The sequence below is a fragment of the Chrysochloris asiatica genome, unplaced genomic scaffold, assembly GCF_000296735.1.
Source record: "Chrysochloris asiatica unplaced genomic scaffold, ChrAsi1.0 scaffold00039, whole genome shotgun sequence".
NCBI lineage: Eukaryota > Metazoa > Chordata > Mammalia > Afrosoricida > Chrysochloridae > Chrysochloris > Chrysochloris asiatica.
In genome coordinates, this window is record NW_006408557.1 from 10,213,863 (window position 1) to 10,233,010 (window position 19,148).

At 40.9% G+C, this 19,148-nt stretch overlaps 1 protein-coding gene across 1 annotated transcript in view; it reads left to right on the forward strand.

Moving 5' to 3' along the window:
• The window catches only part of LOC102837054 (chromosome unknown open reading frame, human C20orf26), a 529,862-nt gene that overhangs the window by 334,690 nt on the left and 176,024 nt on the right, over positions 1-19,148 (forward strand). The window contains exons 18-19 of the mRNA XM_006860747.1: positions 10,811-10,909; positions 16,889-17,057. Of these exons, the coding sequence (XP_006860809.1) occupies positions 10,811-10,909; positions 16,889-17,057 (268 nt within the window). The remainder of the gene's footprint in view (positions 1-10,810; positions 10,910-16,888; positions 17,058-19,148) is intronic.

Here is a 19,148-nt window from a genome sequence, read left to right on the forward strand (position 1 = left end):
CTCTAGGGCTTATCAGGTATAACTATTAAATAATCATTAACAATATAAACCCAAGTCATTATCCCATGTTCATATGCTCATAGTACTTACATGCTAAATTGGGCCTAGTGGAAAATATTTCACAAAGTTCCATGATTAAAATTATCACAATTAAGAATGAAGACCCAAGAAAAAATATTTGTCAGGCATGCGGAAACCTGACCCTGTGATATTAATAAATCCTTCCAAATAGCCAACTATTTGCCCCAGACATGAAGCCATTCCTCATCCTGTCCCATGCAAGTGATCTTTCTGCTTTTGAATTCCTATAATGCTTGTTATTCCAATCTTTTGAAACTGATTATTATTTTTTTTTTGTTTTGTATTTTTTTCATCTCTGTGTGCAAGGGCAAGGAGCCCTGGTGGCACTGTGGGTTAGGCACTAGGCTGCTAATCGCAAGGCCAGCACTTCATTCTGGGGTAGAAAGAAAAGGTTGTCCTCTTCCATAAAGATATACAGTCTCAGAAACCCGATGTGGGGTTGCTATGAGTCAGAATCGACTCGATGCCAGTCAGTTTGGGATTTAGGAGTTATGGTGTGCAAGAACTTTCTGATTCATCTTTTATAACTACTACCTTGGTATTGTCCTGGTACGGCACTGTGGGTTAATGCGCCAGACTGCAAAGCCATTTGAACTGCAAGGCCAGCAGTTCAAACTCACCAGCTGCTCCTCGGAAACCCTATACAGGATCTCTATGGGTTGGAATTGACTCGACGACACTTAACAACGACAACATCTTGGTATTTATATATTGTATATGGCCAGTGTTTATAAGCCTATTCTCAAAGTATGTTTTATTTCACATGTATTGTCTATAGATGAAAGCATCATCATTTCCCCTAAATTGGGAATTTTAAAAAGTTGATTTCATTTCAGTTTGTTTTTCCAAAACCCTCAAATTTTAGTTTTATTCTTTCTATTGACATTTCAGGCATTGTACAGATTTTTATTTTTTCAACAAGGGTTTATGTTTTACTTATGTGCAGAGATAATTAAACTTTTTATCTGAGATCCTGAATACCCAAATCCTTCCCCTAGTCCCTTATGATGGCCACCATCCCACCCCTGCCAGGTCTCTAGGAAAGCACAGAGTACCCAGACAACTTCAGAACGGTGTGTGTACCTAACTGCTGGGTGCAGTGTTGGTTACAGATCCCTAGCAAGGTTCCTACCCTGATGAGTAGAAACTCCCTTGCTCAGGACGTTAGAGGAAGTCTTAAGAGGGTTGCTCCTTCATAGCCACAGAGGGCTAGAGCAGAGAGGGAAGCATCCAGGTGATATGAAGTGAGGGGAGATGCACAAGAATGCCCATACTTGCAGATAGTACCCATTTGACCTAGTTTCAATGGCTGGATGATCAGAACTCGACTAGAGGAAGAAAGAAAAGAAAAAAGAAAAAAAAAAAATTTTTTTTTCTTATAAAGACCACAACTATAATTCACTATAATCTGATGAACTTGACCTATACTATGGAGGTAGTAGCTTGAAATACCAACCAAGAGGGAAGGAATCTTCACAGCAAGGATCATTCCCATCCCCCTCTGTACACAGGGTTGATAGGGATGGGCAACTTAGACATTGGCTACCTAAAATGGGGGAGGGGCACTATACAGGCACAAAGTGACTGGCTTACAAGTTTTCAAGAGGGAGTTTAGTTTCAGAGTGTGTGGGGGAAGGTAGAATCCCCACTGAGTGGTTTTCATCCTGTCTAGATGGGGCTGGTGAAAAGAGATGGGGATAAGATTCTGGTGGTTCAATAGTGAGTAATTGTTATCATGACTGATTGCGATTGTTGCAACTGTAAAAGTAGATGTTTTGTAGCAAAAGACGGGAGTGGTTTATCCTGTAGTCCAAGAGCGGAGGACCCTGGGACCATAAAGGGAGAAGAGCGGGAGCAGAGTATAAGACCCTATTCAGAGAAGCAGCAACGCCAGAGATGGAGGCAGAGATGATGACATGGAAGTTTGGAGTGGCTAAGGACTCTAGACTCATGGAGAAAGACGAGGGCTGTGTGCTGGTGGCCAGGAGATAGGCTTACAGGGTATGCCCTTTGGGTGTTTGAATGATTGCATATTCCTGAGTGTTTTGTTGTACATCCAGAAACAAATAAACAAAAAAACAACAGAGGGAATAGAAGCAAATACTGTTGAATGATGATGCATGGAGGGGGTTGTAATCATTGGCAGTGAAGCGAAATACGATAGGATGAATGTAAAGCTGATGTTCTCCCATGTAAACTGTCACTCAATTCACAATAAGAACTTAAAAAAAAACAAAAGGGTTACTCCTTTTCCTCTTTCTCCAGTCCCCAGTCCTGGTTCATCCCAGTGCTTTTAATGACAGGGGAGTTTTGATCCACCACCCAAGTTGGAATCGTACAAGATGGCATCTAAGAGAAGAGAGAAGTAGGTTCAGGGAGAGTGCTTATAACCTTTACCTTTCCTTGTGCACATGAGTGCTTTGATGGTTCAGTGAAAGAATTCTCTCTATCCAGGCAGGATGTTGTTAAGTGCCATTGAGTCGGTTCCAACTCAAAGCAACCCTATATAGGGTTTCCAAGGAGCAGCTGGTGACCTTGAACTACCGACCTTGTGGTTCACACCGACCAGGCAGGATACAAAGGTTCAATTCCCAGTTAATGCACTGTATGTGCAGCCATTATCTATCTGTATCGGTGGAGGCTTTCATGTTGCTATGATGCTGAACAGGTTTCAGTGCAACTTCCAGACTAAGATAGACTAGAAAGAAGAGCCCGATGCTCTAGTTCTGTAAGTCAGCCAAGGGAAATCATATGATTACGATGGTCTGATCCACAGCCCATCCTCAGGATGGTATAGGAACAGACCCTTTGTCAGTGGCTGCTAGCAACAACATCTCCATGCACACTACTCCCCTTTCTGGAGGTACTCTGAGTCTTTGATTCCACTTTTCTTCTTTGGACAGCTCTCTCTGGTTTCCCCCTGGAGGCTGGAGTGTGCCATTACTGACAACTTGTGATTATGGGTGCAGCTACCATGCTATTTCTACGAGTTGAGCAAAATGAAATAACTACCTAAGGATGTTATCAAAAAGTATCTTTTGTGATATAAACAAAAAACTATATTACTGAGAAAACGTAAGATTTTTTTCAGGGAAAAACTGGTAGAATGTCTTAATCTGTTCTATACTTATAATAAATTTCTTACTTTCCCTTAGTTTTTCTTCTAACATTGAAAGTTCACATAACTTCCATCTGTAGTATTTTATTATTACTTTTGTGGCATTATGTGGTGTCACTAAAACTGAATTAAATATGAATTATTCTTCAACTGGTACGTGTTTGTTGTTGTTATGTGCCATCGAATCAGTACCGACTCACAGTGACCTTATGTACAACAGAACAAAACACTGCCCGGTCCTGGGTCAACCTTACAATTGTTGCCATGCTTGAGCCCATTGATGATGCCACTTTGCCAATCCATCTCACTGGGGGTCTTCCTCTTTTTCTCTTACTCTCCACCTTACCAAACATGATATCCTTCTCCAGCGACTAGTCCCTCCTGGCTGCACTTCTTCCAAAACAGATCTGTTGGTTTTTTTGGCATCTCATGGCACTTTCAATATTCTCCTCCAACACCCTAACTCAAAGGCATCAACTCTTCTACGGCCTTCCTTATTCACTGTCCAGCTATCGCATGCATATGAGGTCATTGAAAATATCATGGCTTAGGTCAGGTGCATCTTAGTCCTCAAGCTGACATCTTTGCTCTTCAACACTTTAAAAAGGTCTTGTGCAGCAGATTTGCTTAATGCAATACATCGTTTGATTTCCTGACTGGTTCTTCCATGAGTGTTGATCATTGATCCAAGAAGAATGAAGTCCTTGACAATTTCAGTCTTCTCTGTTGAAAAGAATGTTGTTTATTGGTCCAGTGGTATGGATTTTTGTGTTCTTTACATTGAGATGCAATCCATCCCAAATGCTGAGCTCTTTGACCTTCATCAGTAAATGTTTTAAGTTCTCTTCACTTTCAGTAAGCAAGGTTGTATCATCTGTATATCGCAGGTTGTTAATGAGTCTTCCTCTAATCCTGATGCCACGTTTTTCTTCATATAACCCAGCTTCATGGATTATATGCTCAGCATACAGGTTGAATAAGTATGGTGGAAGAAATGGTACATGTAGCTGGTAATTTCTATCCAGGATATAATTTCATATGGCAAATATTTTTGTCACTATCTTGACCAATCCAGAAAGCAGGTCTGAGCAAAATAAACAGAACCATTTAGATCCATGTGGGGTAATTATTCCCCTCTCTGCATTATTTATTTGTTCAAATAGAAGCATTAATGAAAGCAGTTAATTAAATAACTTGCTTTGGTTGCCTAAGCTATGCTTCCCTCCCCACAGAAAACATCATAAAAAAAAATAAAACATGATGAGTGATCACCTGGCAGGTTGACAGGTTTCTGCCGCCTAGAAGGGTAAACAACATGAAAAGTTCTATGTTTCTTTTATCATGCTCACAATAAATTGGCAATGTGACCCTCTGTATTTGAAGGATAGGATATTTAGCCCTAATTTTGTAGCTGTCCTCCTGAAGCATGGAATGAAACCCAATACCTTTTACTTATTTCCCTGGATACTCTAATCCCTCCCTGCTTTACAAGTATCTTTGAGCTGTTCCTACCTTTGTAGCCACAGCAACATGAAATCCCCACTGGAATTATTTGCTGTAAAATGCAGGTGCACTTGTTTAATATTTCATTGGCTTGAGCACTTAACTTGAACTTTTTTCCCCCTCTCCACGACACAGTGACCTTTGATTTGAGAACAGAAGGCTCACAATGATGCTAGATATTGTTCATATATATCTCAAGCACACCATTCGAGCATAAATGTGTGCTTTCTCTAAGTTTCCACCACTCCTACCCCTTCTTATAATGAGTGCTCACTTCTAATGAGGATGGCCACTGCCTCACAGTGTTCTATTCCCAGGAACATTTTTAATATCCACAGTTAATCAAATTAAAGTCAGTGCAAATGGTTATGTGCTCAATTACTAGCCAAAAGACTGGCTGTTTGAACCCACCAATCAGCACTTTGGAAGAAAGGCCTGGCTGTCTGTTTCTGAGACGTAACAGCTTTGAAAACCCTGTGGAACTCTTCTACTCTGCACACATGGGTTTGCTATGAGTTCAAATGGATTTAATGGCAATTAACAACAGCAACAACAGTCTTATTAAAGTCTTAAACATTCATTTACATAATCCATCTACAGAAGAACAAATAGATATTAGAATTATTCATTCTAAACTTCATGAATTTTAGACCAGTACTCCTAGATAATTTTATATTTAAGAAATTAAAGATTACAGAGAGAACTATCACAAGAAAATTAAGGTTGGAGAAAAAAAATGATTTGCCAGTGATAATTTTTGTGAACAGACATGAAAAAAGAATAGCAAGAATTTTATGTTACAAAGCAGGCTAAGGAGCTAGGTTACACCCCAATTACATTACTATGCTCAGGAAGTTACATTTAATATGTCTGGTGATAGAAGCCATAGTTAGCAGTCGTTGAAACCATACAACGCCCAGGCAATATTCTAAGCATTTTGTAGTTATTATTTCACTTAATCCTCATAGCAACCTTTTGAAGGGTTAGGTTTTATCAGTTCTACTTTAAAGGTTAGGAAACTAAGCCACAGAGAGGTTTTGTAACTTGCCCAAGATCAAAAAGCTAGAAAATGGTAGACACAGGAGTCTAGCTGAGGCATTTTCGCTTCCAAGCCTATGATCTTAACTGCTCTGCAGCTATCCAGATAATAAGCAAAGGTGGAGATTTAAAAACCAGGAACTATTGAGAGTTTGGAATCCTGGGGTGTTGCTGTGGGTTAATGCGCTGGACTGCAAAGTCAGTGTGAACCACAAGGTCAGTGGTTCAAGCTCACCAGCCACTCCTTGGAAACCCTATAAAGGGTTGCTATGGGTTGGAACTGACTTAACAGCACTTAACAACAACAACAATATTGGGGAATGTTTCATGTAAAAGGAGGATTCTGGCAGCTATGAGGAAAATTGTTAGAAACGAGAGTCTCATGTTCAAGAAACTAACCTGAGCCTGTTCCCACTACCTAAGCAAGCTGGGTAGACTCCTGGTGTGGCGCTATGGGTTAATGCACCAAACTGCAAAGCCGTTTGAACTGCAAGGGTGGCAGTGCTGCTCCTTAGAAACCCTATACAGGGTCGCTATGGGTCGGAACCGACTCGACAGCACTTAAAAACAACAACAAAGCAAAATGGTAGACTGAGGCAGCATAACTTAGAAATGAAGTGAAATTGATTAGGCCTGGTGACAGTGGGAAGTGAGATTGAGGTTAGGAGCTGAGGTTGATTCCAGTTTCCTCACTGGGGAGGTGGTTAGCTGGCCATGTTTTTTACTGACATGAAGGAGTTTTGTTTGGGACACATACTGAATTTGGTATACCCAACGGAGAAAAGATTGAAGTTGTCAAGGACTTCATTCTTCTTGGATCAACTATCAACACTCATGGAAGCAGCAGTCAAGATATCAGACGCCATATTACATTGGGCAAATCTGCTGCACAGGAACTTTTTAAAGTGTTGAAGAGCAGAGATGTCAGCTTGCGGACTAACGTGCGCCTGACCCAAGCCATGGTATTTTCAATAACCTCATACGGATGCGAAAGCTGGATGGTGAATAAGGAAGATCGTAGAAGAATTGATGCCTTTGAATTGTGGTGTTGGAGGAGAATACTAAAAGTGCCATGGACTGCCAAAAGAACCAATAGATCTATTTTGGAGGCCAGGATGGCTAAGCTTCGTCTCTCATACTTTGGACATATTGTCAGGAGAGAACAGTTGCTGGAGAAGGATGTCATGCTGGGCAAGATGGAGGATCAGAGAAAAAGAGGAAGACCCCCAACGAGATGGATCAGCCAGGTGGCATCATTGATGGCATCAAGTGTGGCAGCGGTGGTAGGGTTGACCCAGGATCGGACATTGTTTCATTCTGCTGTGCATGGGGTCGCTGTGAGTCGGTTCTGACTCAATGGCACCAGACAACAACAACAAAAACATGGTGCAAATAGCTAAGTGTCTGACAAGTAGCCAACTGATTCACGGTTCAAAGCCACCCAAAGGCACCTTGGAAGACAGACCTGGGACCTCCCCTTTGAAGCAGTTCTACTCTGCACACATGAGCTTGCCATGAATTAGGATCAACTTGATGACAACTGCAAAACAACCACATGGAGTATCCCAGTTAGGATAGCCAGCGCTTGGAAATTAGATTTTTAGCTCAGAAGAAAACTATAGTGTAAATATATAAGGTAAAGTTGTGGTGGTAGGTGATTTCACCTTTTGAGGTGGATATGAACTCGGGGAGATCTTTGTGAGGGATGAATGGGCACCAGAGGAGAATATGGTAAGAGAACAGCCATAAAAGAGAAATATAAAAGAGACAGCATTTAAATAAAGTGAGAGAGCTACAGCATTGCCTCAGACAGCATGTTATGTGACTACGGCTCCTGCAAGGCTCCCCAGTTCCAGTTGTCACCATTTCCTCCCATCCTTGCCCCTTCTGAGTTAGGATCAGCAATCAAATCCCAAAGTTGCTAGTTCCTAGATGACCCCTTCCCTTATTGTTTACCACAATCTAGCACACATCTCTGTAAATAGTATGTTTATTCAGTTAAATGCTTTGAGTTTGCTATCTCTTTTCTGCCTGGACCCTGAGTGATAACAAGAATTTTCCATAATCCTTTCCCCACCTTGTCTTCATGAGTCAACATGAATAGTGACTAATAGCTGCTGCCAGCATCCATTTTGCACTTTGTCCTTGGTAGCAGAGTCCTAGGCAGTGTGTCTCATGGAAAAACATTTTCCAGCTTCACTTGATACTATGTATATATATATATGGCCATGTGACTAAGTTCTGGCAACGTAAGCAGAAATAGCATATGGGATTTGGGGGAAGGCTCCTAAGTAGGCAACCCTTTCTACCCTTCCCTCCTTCCTTTTGCCTAAAATGTGGATGTGATGGCTCAAGTTCCAGGAGCCATCTTGGATGAAGTCACAATGAAAATAGACATGGCGCACGGAAAATTAGAAAAGCAAGAAGATAGAATTTCTAACTTCATGTGGTTATAAACATGCGTTATTATTGTTACAAAAAAACCCCAAACAGACCCATTGCCATCAAGTTGATTCCAACTTGTTTCAGCCCTATTGGACAGAGGAGAATTATCCCCTAGGGTGTCCAGAGCTGTAAATCTTTAGGGATGGAGCCCTGGTGGCACAATGATAAGCACTCACTATTAACCAAGAAATCACTGGTTCAATTCTACCAGCTACTCTGCAGGAGGAAAATGAAGCAGTGCATCCATAACTAATTACAATCTTGGAAATCCAATGGTCACGTCTACTCTGTTCCGGAAGGTTGCTAAGAGTCAGACTTGACTCAACAGCACTGTGTTGAAATCTTTAAGCAAGCAGATTGCCCCATCTCTTTCTCCCACAGAGCTATTGGTGGGTTTGAACAGTCAACTTTTGTTTTTAGCAGCCGAGCACTACCCAGTGTGCCACCAGGGATCCTATTATTATTGGTGTTGTTGTTAAGTGCCGTCGAGTCAGTTCCAACTCATAGAGACCCTGCATAGGGTTCCTGAGGAGAGGTTGGTGAATTTAAACTACCAACCTTGCAGTTCAAACCAACCTTGTGGTCCAGTGCATTATCCCACAGTGCTACACCAGGACCCCATTATCATTATTATTATTATTTTATGATAATAAATCAAAATCCTATCATTAGTTTATAGCTGCAGACTTGCATCCGTAAGTAGCTGGGGTTAATTGTGACCTTTTTGTTATTTGAACATATTAAGTTTTTAAAAAATTTTTTACTAGAGGATAAGGTGTGCTTGGTTTTCTTTTTATCAAATAAGTTTACTCTTAAATGACACACATCCTTAGAGACTTTAAAACAAAACCTTTCATAATATTTAGCTGTTCTTAAATGTCAGGTGCGGTTGAGTTTATTGCATTGTGAAGCCCTGTGCCAGTGCCCAGAGTCTCCTGCTTTTAATGGTACTTAACAGATTGCCAGTAAATTGATAGCATTTCCATATTTGGAAAATGTCCAACCTACTCATGGGAAAGGAGGGCAGGTGTTTTCCTTTAACATGGTAAAGACTTCCTTTTTTGCATTTGATCAGTTTAAAGGGAGGTGTATGAACTGAGAACTGAGAAAAAAATCTCAACAGCCTGAACCCTAGAAAAAGATCAGGGCTCATTGGATTCATACACTATGCTGACTCTAAACCAGAGAGCGTACTTGAAGCAGGGATAGTTTAAATACATCAGGGAAAACACAGAGTGAGTCTTAGACTTTTAAGTTCTGTAGAAGCCTCTGATAACACATCCCAGGCATGCTACACATTTACTTACAGGAGTGGTTAAAGAGGGCAGTGCGATGAATTGGGCGGCTCCCACTTGGGGTGAAAAGACACAGGTTTCATTTCTGGCCCTTTCATTTCTTCTTATGAGTTTCATGACCTTGAACAAATTCTCACTTCTGACTTTTATTTTATGCTTGAAACATGGGTAATAAAAAACCAGCCTCAGTCCCCAGTATAGATTTTCTTGACAATCAGTCTGTATGATAATGCATGTGGCTCATTGAACCCTCGACACAAATGTTAGGCACTGCTGCTTGTAAAAGGATTCCTTGAGAAATTTCTGCCAAGTGATCCTTTGATATCCTGATTTAAGTAACTGTATGTGTCTGAAAATAATATAGCTAATGTTGATTGATTGGAATTAGACAATCTTTGGGTTTCTCTCAGTAATTTGAGGTCTACAGGACAGTACAGGCAATGAATAGGTGAAAAGATGTTGGAGCCAGAGGGTTCAAACCCTGCCTCAAGACTTTCTAGTTGTATGGTCTTAGGCAAGTTACATTACCTCAGTTTCCCCACAATAATATAGAAATAATAGTAACAATGTGAGGACGAAATGAGATCCTAACATGCAAAGTGCTTGATTGTAAACCCTCAACAAGTTTTACTTGTGTTGGTTATGATTCCAAGCAGTTTCTTAGAAATACAGTTGACCCTTGAAGAACATGGGCTTGAACTGCACAGGTCCGTTTATAAACTTTAAGTGGATACTCTCAGCACTTGAGCTCACCACAGTAGCAACACACACACACACACACACACAAATTCTTGCCCAAATGAACCTATGTAGTTCAAGCCTATCAAGGGTCAGCTGTAGTCTAAAATTCAAGGTTTTCATTGAATTATACAAAATTTATCTCCCTCCTTCCAATTTTGTTGCATTTCATTTTGAGAAGCAAATAAAAAGAATTAAACCATGCCTACTATTATGCTGGAGTCCTGGTGTGGCGCTGTGGGATAAGCAGTCCACCACAAGGTCAGTTTGTACCACAAGGTCGGTGGTTCAAATCTTCCAGCCACTCCTCAGAAACTCTACACAGGATCTCTATGAGTGGGAGTTGACTTGATGGCACTTAGCAACAACAACCATTATGCTATGTGTAGCATCTGGAAATATCTGCAGTTAGCAACTCCAGTGACATTTTCTGTCTCTCATTTAAATGGCTGGTTGTATTTGAAGGTTTGTGTAAAAAAAGTTGTTAGACAAGAGTTTGATAGAACTTGAAACAAGGTTAAATTGAGTTATAATAACTTGAACTGAATATGCTTAACCTTTTATTGCATTCTGTTGTTTTCTTTCTCCTTAGCCCACACCTGAAGTTTAATAATCTCACCCTGATTTCCACCCATGGACTTCCAGGAAAGAATCTTCTGGCCACTGAACAAAGAAAGTTTTTAGCAAGCGAGTATGAATCCTGTTGGTTTTTTCATTCTGTGGCCTGAATGTCCTAGTTTGTGGGCAGTTGTTTTTAGCCTACATGTTGGATTTCATACTGGAAAGGGGAAATGCAGTAGGATTTTCTGCTGGAATTCAGATGTTACTCAGGAGATTCTAGCATAAACCAATTAACAAGTACATAACAAGTTAAAGTAAGGTTTACTGTTATTGTTGTTAAGTGCAGTCAAGTTGGTTCCAACTCATAGTGACCCTGGACAGGGTTTCTGAGGAGCAACTAGGGTGTTTGACTGCCAACTTTATGATTACCAGTCCAGTGCTTATCCTACAGCGCCACACCAGGAGTCCAAGGCTAGTGACTAATATATTGAGCAGCCCACGTACAGAACATTTCCGTCATCACAGAAAGTTCTAGAATTAAAATCTGACCTTGTCCCTTATCTAACCTCATCTTTTACTAGTTTTTCCTGTTGTTCTGGCAACTGTGGCCATGCCAGCCTTCTCCATATTCCTCAGACACATCGGGTAAATTCCCACCTGGCCTGTCTGCTTTTTTCCAAGTCTTTACTTACATGTCACCTTTTCCATGAAGGCTGCCCCACCTACCTCCTTACTTTACAATCAACCTCCTCAATGCATTCTAGTGCCCCTTACCTTGCTCTGTTTTTCCCTTGATACTGAAATTCTTCTAAATGTTATATCATTTGCCTTGAAAAATGATGTCCATTCTTTATATTCCAAATTTTTCAAGTATATTGTAAACTCTTGATGGTCGGAGATTTTTGCCTTTCTGTTCACTGTCCCAGCACTTGGACAGTGTTTTGCACATACCAGGTACACAGTAAATAATGCCCAGTAGATGAAAGTTCCCTCTCAAAATGCCTACAGTTGTTCTCTCAGGTAAGCTATAGACAGACATTAAATAGTACAGCCCAGTGACATTGGATGGATAACTATTTGGATGTAATCTTAGTTCTTAAAAAGGACAGATTGAATCTTCAGCAGGATGTTGCTTGTCAAATGGTTCCCATATCCCGATAAGGATTATCTCTGGTAATGAAGTTTCAAAATAGTAAATGCAAATGACATGTATAAATTTAATAATTAAATTCCTCATTACAAATACTAATTTTCCATTTTTTCTCCAGCCAGTGTTTTTATGTTTTTGTTTTGTAATGGTTAACTTTGCCTCTTGCCCTGTTTAACTTATGGTGGAAGTGCTAATGACGTGCCTAGGATGCAAACAGGAGGAAGGCAGTAGGAGAAAGACAGGAAGCAGGAACAATCCACTAATTAGGCCATCAGTCCTGAGTAATTGCAAGTTGATGGTGATGGTCTTTCTTTTCTGAGTGTCCCAATAAATCCTTTATGACAACCTCTGAGTTTCCTGTCAGTATTGAGGGGTTTTGATTATACAAGTGCAGGTCTCCACAGTACTTATAATTGCTCATTTCAAGTTTGCTTCTAGATCTGCACCTGTAGCTTTGGGCTAAGTTTTCTGATCATTAAGTTTTGTGACACCATCAACCATGAGTGCGCTGGTCGATCTTCAGATGTATCCTCTTCTAGAAATTTCCCCATCCAGGACTTTTGCAATTTTTGCCTCTTTGTTATCTGTCTCTAGGATTTTTATGAAACCAACCTTTTGCAGTATCTGAGAATCAAGTTCATACTCATATGAAGTTGCATCAGTTGCCTTAGATTTCTTCTCTTTCCCAGAGAACCCTGGTGGAGGTATTTCTTTTGTCTCCAAGTCATAAGACAGCCTTTCCATGCTAGACTATTAATGCCCATTAACTCTGCTTAGGAAGTAATTTTGGAGAATTATAGCGAACAGTCTTCAATAGTAGTTTCATCTACCTGTTGTTGTTGTTGTTGTTAAGTGCTATCAACTCAGTACCAATCCTATGCACAACAAAATGAAACACTTCTCGGTCCTGTGCCAACCTCACATCCATTGCTACATTTGAGCCCATCAGTACTGCCACTGTACCAATCCATATTGATGGGGATCTTCCTCTTTTTTGCTGACCCTCCATTTTAACAACCATGATATCCTTCTCCAGGGACTGGTCCTTCCTGACAATATGTCTGACATATGAGAGACCAAGTCTGGCCATCCTGGCTTCCAGGAAGCATTCTGGCTGTACTTCTTCCAACACAGATTGGTGTGTTCTTTTGGCAGTCCATGTTGTTGTTGTCAGGTGCCATCGAGTTGAAACCAACTCATAGTGACCCCATGCACAGCAGAACGAAACAATGTCTGATCCTGGGCTAACCTCACTACCGCCACCACACGTGATGCCATCAATGATGCCACCTGGCCGATCCCTCTCTTTGGGGGTCTTCCTCTTTTTCTCTGGCCCTCCATCTTACCCAGCATTATATCCTTCTCCAGCGACTGTTCCCTCCTGACAATATGTCCAAAGTATGAGAGACGAAGTTTAGTCATCTTGGCCTCCAAGGAGCACTCTAGCTGCACTTCTTCCAAAACAGATCTATTGGTTCTTTTGGCAGTCCATGGCACTTTTAGTATTCTCCTCCAACACCACAACTCAAAGGCATCAATTCTTCTACGATCTTCCTTATTCACCGTCCAGCTTTCGCATCCATATGAGGTTGTTGAAAATACCATGACGTGGGTCAAGCGCACCTTAGTCCTCAAGGTGACATCTTTGCTCTTCAACACTTTAAAAAAGTTCCTGTGCAGCAGATTTGCCTAATGCAATACGTCGTCTCATCTCTTGACTGCTGCTTCCACGAATGTTGATAGTTGATCCAAGAAGGATGAAGTCCTTGACAATGTCAGTCTTTTCTCCGTTGATAAGAATGTTGTTTATTGGTCCAGTGGTGAGGATTTTTGTTTTCTTGACATTGAGATGCAATCCATAGTACTTTTAATTTTCTCTTCCAATACTGTAACTCAAATGCATCAATTCTTCTATGGTCATTCTTATTCACTGCCCAAGTTTCACATGCATGTTATTGTTGTTAAGTGCTGTCAAGTTGGTTCCAACCCGTAGCAACCCTGCATAGAGTTTCCTAGGAGCAGCTGGTGAGCTTGAACTACTGACCTTGCAGTTCAAACAGCTGTGCAGTCTGGCGCATTAACCCACAGCACCACACCAGAAACTCCTTCATATACATATGGTGGTGATTATGTGCCATGGAGTCGGTTCCGACTCACAGCAACCTTGTACAGGGTTTCCGAGGCTGTAAATCTTTACGAGAGCAGAAAGCGTTATGTTTCTCCTGTGGAACAGCTGGTAGTTTCAAACTGCTGACCTTAAGGTTCGCAGCCTGATTCATAACCACTACACTACACATGCATGTGAAGTTATTTAAAATGCCATGGCTTGAGTCAGGCAAACCTTAGTCCTCCAGCTGACATCTTTGTTCTTCAAAACGTTAAAGGGGTCTTGTGCAGCAGATTTGCCTAATGCAAATACATCATTTGATCTCTTGACTGCTGCTTCCATGAGTGTTGATGATTGATCCGAGCAAAATGAAGTTTTTGACAACTTCAATTTTTTTCTTCATTTATCGTGATGTTATTTATTGGTCCAATGGTGAGGATTTTTGTTTTCTTTACATTGAGTTGCAACCCATACGGAAGGCTGTGCTCTTTGATCTTCATCAGTAAGTATTTTTAAGTCCTCTTCGCTTTCAGCAAGCAAGGTTGTATCATCTGCATATTGCAGGTTGTTAGTGAGTCTTTCTCCAATCCTGATGCCATGTTTTTCTTTATATAATCCAGTGTTTAGGATTATTTGCTCAGCATATATGTTGAATAAGTTTGGTGAAAGAATACTATCCTGGCACATAGCTTTCCTAATTTTAAACCATTCAATGTTCAGTCATCTACCTGGTGCTTCAGTTAAGGCAGGTTCAGAATTATTGCTGAGTAGGAAAAAAACAGAGTGCATAGGTGGTACAAATGTTTAATGTGCTTGGCTACTAACCAAAATGTGGGAGGTTTGAGTTCACTCAGTGGTGCTTCAGAAGAAAGGCTTGGTGATTTATCTCTGAAAAATTGCCATTGTAAACCACAGTTCTGCTCTGACACACATTGGGTCACCTAGAGTCAGAATCAACTTGATGGCACCTGGCATTTTGGGGGAACATGGACCATAAAAATGGATACACAGTGACATTTTAAACTAAGAGCTGTCAGTGTAGGTTTTCAAAGCAAATACGCCACAGCTTCCAATACCTCTTTTTGCTTTTAAATAGAGGTCTTTAAAACTCCTTTTTTCCATGTGCCACTTTGCACTGGCTAGACCTTCACATTTTAACTCAGTAATATGCAGCCTGACATTACCAACACCACTGTCCTGCTGTCATTTAAAATAGCATTGTCTTAGCCTTTCCTAAATTTCCCCTGAGACTTGTTAGCTTTGAGCAAATCCTCCTAAGACTAATCCCTGTGCACTAACTGTATTTATTTCTCCATCTTGGACAATTCACGGTACTATTCCTAATGCGAAAGGGACTATGTAACAAATAAGACAGTCCTTTCACAAACGTCTCTTAGGGATGTATGGAATCAATGAAGTTTCTGCTTACCTATAAAGCCATCAAAATGGTGTTCAAAAGAGAAGTTCATCTCAGTAACTATTATTTCCCTGTGACAGGGCAAGCCTCTGATTTTCTTTTCTTACTGAGGAGAAATTGTCTTGCTTTTCGGTGTTGTTTCATAGAGAGATACAAAGCCCAGGCCTCCATTCTCTTTCACAGGTCTTATAACGGGTCTAATGTGCATCCATTACTAGAATTGTCTTTGTGTAGCAATAGCAGGCCTATGAGTGGATCAAAAAGAAAAAATGTTCTCCCATTACTAGGATTCTGTTTGCCCCCAAGGATAGTAAACAGGATTATGTCTCATTATTATTTTTGTTTAGAGTAATACCCTTCACATATGCATCCGACTTGACAAAGCAGCATCTCATACATTCTTATGTTCTTTCCTTACAATGATTGAGGCATGTACTGAATGCTAATTATCCCATTCTGAGAGGTGAGGAAAGTAAAGTGTCCACAGGGCATACAGCATCCCCGGGTCCAGCTCCTCCTGAAAAGGATCATGCAGCCTAAATTAAAAAACAACAACAACAACAAACAAAGGCTCTTAGACTCAGTCTTCAGAAGAGGATCATTAAAAATCTATTTGCATAAGGTCAGACTTCTCAGAAATTTATGGAGACAACTATCACACAATTCTTTAAATATACTCAAAGTCACAAGAAACTTACTCTTCTCCCATGGTGACAGAGTGTTTCATTTCAACTGAAACCCAGAAAATGGAAAAGCCGGTGGCCCTCAGTGTCCAGAAGCTGCAGCATGGACACACACCCCAAGGTGCTGGTCATAAAAAGTGCCCATTCAGCACTTGCACTGCAGAGTGAACCCCAGGCTTTGTACTTGCTGCAAAGGTAATTTCCTTAATTGGCATCTTCTCTAAATTAATGGGTTTCGTAGTTTGGGCATGACTCCAAACACCAATTCTAAAAATGTCTTTTTTTTTTTTTTGAGAGATATTCTCAGATTTTGACCCCTGTCTTTGGGAATCCTCTGTAACATCAGTTTCTTCTTTCTCATTTCCTCCCAGTCCTTGGCCAATATGACAATTCAACAACTAAATTAAGTTTACAACCACCATGAAATAGAAGTAAAAGAAAGAGTATATATTAAAGACCCTACCACCACCCACCCACCCACACCCACACCTACACCCCCCCCACACACACACACAGAGTACACACACTACACACCCTACCTGGTGTGGACTGGTCTAAGCTAGGTGGAACCATTTTAATGAGAAGATGTCAATTTGTGACTGTTTTCTAACAAGAATGGTCCTGGTAAACTCAGAGCAAGAATACAGTCTCGACCCAATAGGGGACTTGAACTAGTTCACCAGATGTCTAATTAATGCCCCTTGTCAGCTGCTCAAATGTCACTGTCACTCATGAGTTCTCTCTTTTTGCAGCCACTGTTTTAATGATAGAGATTATGCGCTGATGTCGCTTAGCTCTTGGGTCAATGTTGTGGTTGGTAGGATGACTGGAATAGACCGAGTGGCCAAGCACGTCATGGTTTCCCAGGAAGAAATCGTGCTCTATGATCACCTCATCCTCTGTACTGGACAGCAGTACCAGGTAGGACTGCATACACAGGGCAACAGCTCCCAGGGTGGCGATTTACGTGTTTTCTGGGATACATGCTCTCTGGGTAAAAGGGCAGCCCTTCTTGCCCAGACAGCTGCCACTCTGTATTCATAAGTGTGCTTTTCAGGGCCTGCACACATCACCAGAAGTGTGTCCTCAAATCCTCCCAGCAACCCATTCCAAGGGAAACATTCTGCTCAAGGATAAAAAGCACAGCACGTTGAAGAAATGTCATTCTTTAAACTGTTGTTCCAAAGTCTAACACTTGCTGCTAACTATAGCCAGATCCAGACATAGCCAGGCCTGCATTTGTAATAAATTAATTTATGCCTCAAGAGGACAACCGTTTGGCAGTAGTGATGGGCACATGCAAAATATGTCAAACACACACACCTTCTGTCAGCCTTTATTGTATTTGGTCTCTCAGTTATGAAAGGAGGAAATCTGATTGATTGATAACCCAGTGATTCAATTCCCTGGCCACATTTGAATAAAGGAACTGAAGCAGCAAAATAGCTCAGAAAAGCACATTTTAATCTTTCCACTTTGCAGTACACATTTGAGTTTCATGTGACTCACAAAAGTAGATGTCTCTTCAATGAAAAGAAGTTTATTTGTAATTCAAGTATTGTTGTTGTTAAGTGCCATTGAGTTGACTCACAGCGACCCTGTATAGAGTTTCTGAGGAGCAGCAGCTGCTGAGTTTGAACAGCCAACCTTGTGGTTCACAGTGCAGTGCTGATCCTACAGTGCTACACCAGGCGTCCAATTCAAGTATGGAGTCCTTTAATTATATTTTTCATGCTGAGGAATCTGGATTTTGTTGCTGAGGAACGTGCTTTTGTTCCTGATGACAATCACAAAGAAGTTGACATTGTGTAGTAGCACTTCTCCCTGCCCCCATGACCCACCCTGCCATGTTTTATCTGGTACCATCTGTCAGTTTGTCGTACTGTGTTGGCTTATGTGTGTTACTATGATGCTGGAAACTATACCATCAGTGTTTAAAATATGAACAGGGTCACCCATGGTGGACAGGTTTCAGCAGAGCTTTCAGACTAAGATAAATGAGAAAGAAAAGCTTGGTGATCTCATTCTGAAAATTAGCCAATGAAAACCTTATGGATCACAATAGGGTATTGTCTGATTTGCTTACTTTGTACACATCATGAGGAGGGATTGATTGCTGGAGGAGGACTTCATGTTTCGCGACGTAGCTAGCTGGTGAGGACGAGGGAGACCCTCAGTGAGATGGACTGACACAGTAGCTACAATGACGAACTCAATCATTTTGGCAATTGTGAGGATGATGCAGGATGAGGTAATATTTTGCTTTGCTAGACATGAGGTCTCCATGAGTTAGAGCCGACTCAACAGCAGCTATCCACTAGCTACTATCTTAATTCAGGGATATATATATATACAGGTTTGTGTTCTGCAACTTTGGGCATCACTTAGCTAACCATCTCAGTCTTGACTCTACATTAAGATCACCTGGGCTTATTAAAAAAACTACACCGACAGGTTCCTAACCCTTACCTCCAGAGATGGTTGGGACCCTGTCAGTATTTTTCCTAAAAAGTTTCAAGGCTGAGAAGCACTGGCTTCAACTTTCTTGATCCCAAATCCCTCATCTTGAACTTAAAGCAGTATTTCCCACATTGTAATATGCACACAAATATACTATAGACTTTTTATAGAATGCAGATTAGGACACATTAGGTCTGGAGGGGGTTCTGAAATGCTGTATTCCTGGCCAGTTTGTGGACTGCTGCTGGTCTTGCTTGAGGTAGTGAGTTTTTAATCACATTTTGTATCATGTCCAATTTCCACTTGCTCAGAATTTTGACTGACCAACAGGAAAATCCTGTCTATCTTTTTTTCTTTCCTCCTCTTCTTTCTTTTTTTGCCTGTATCATTCTGATTTATTTATTTATTTATTTAATGTTTTATTGTGAATTATATGATAGTTTACATGGGAGAACCTTAGTCTTACATTCATTCCATCGTATATCATCTCATTGCCATGGTTCCAATCCCCTCCATGCATCATCAACCAACCAAAGGGTATATCCTAGAAAC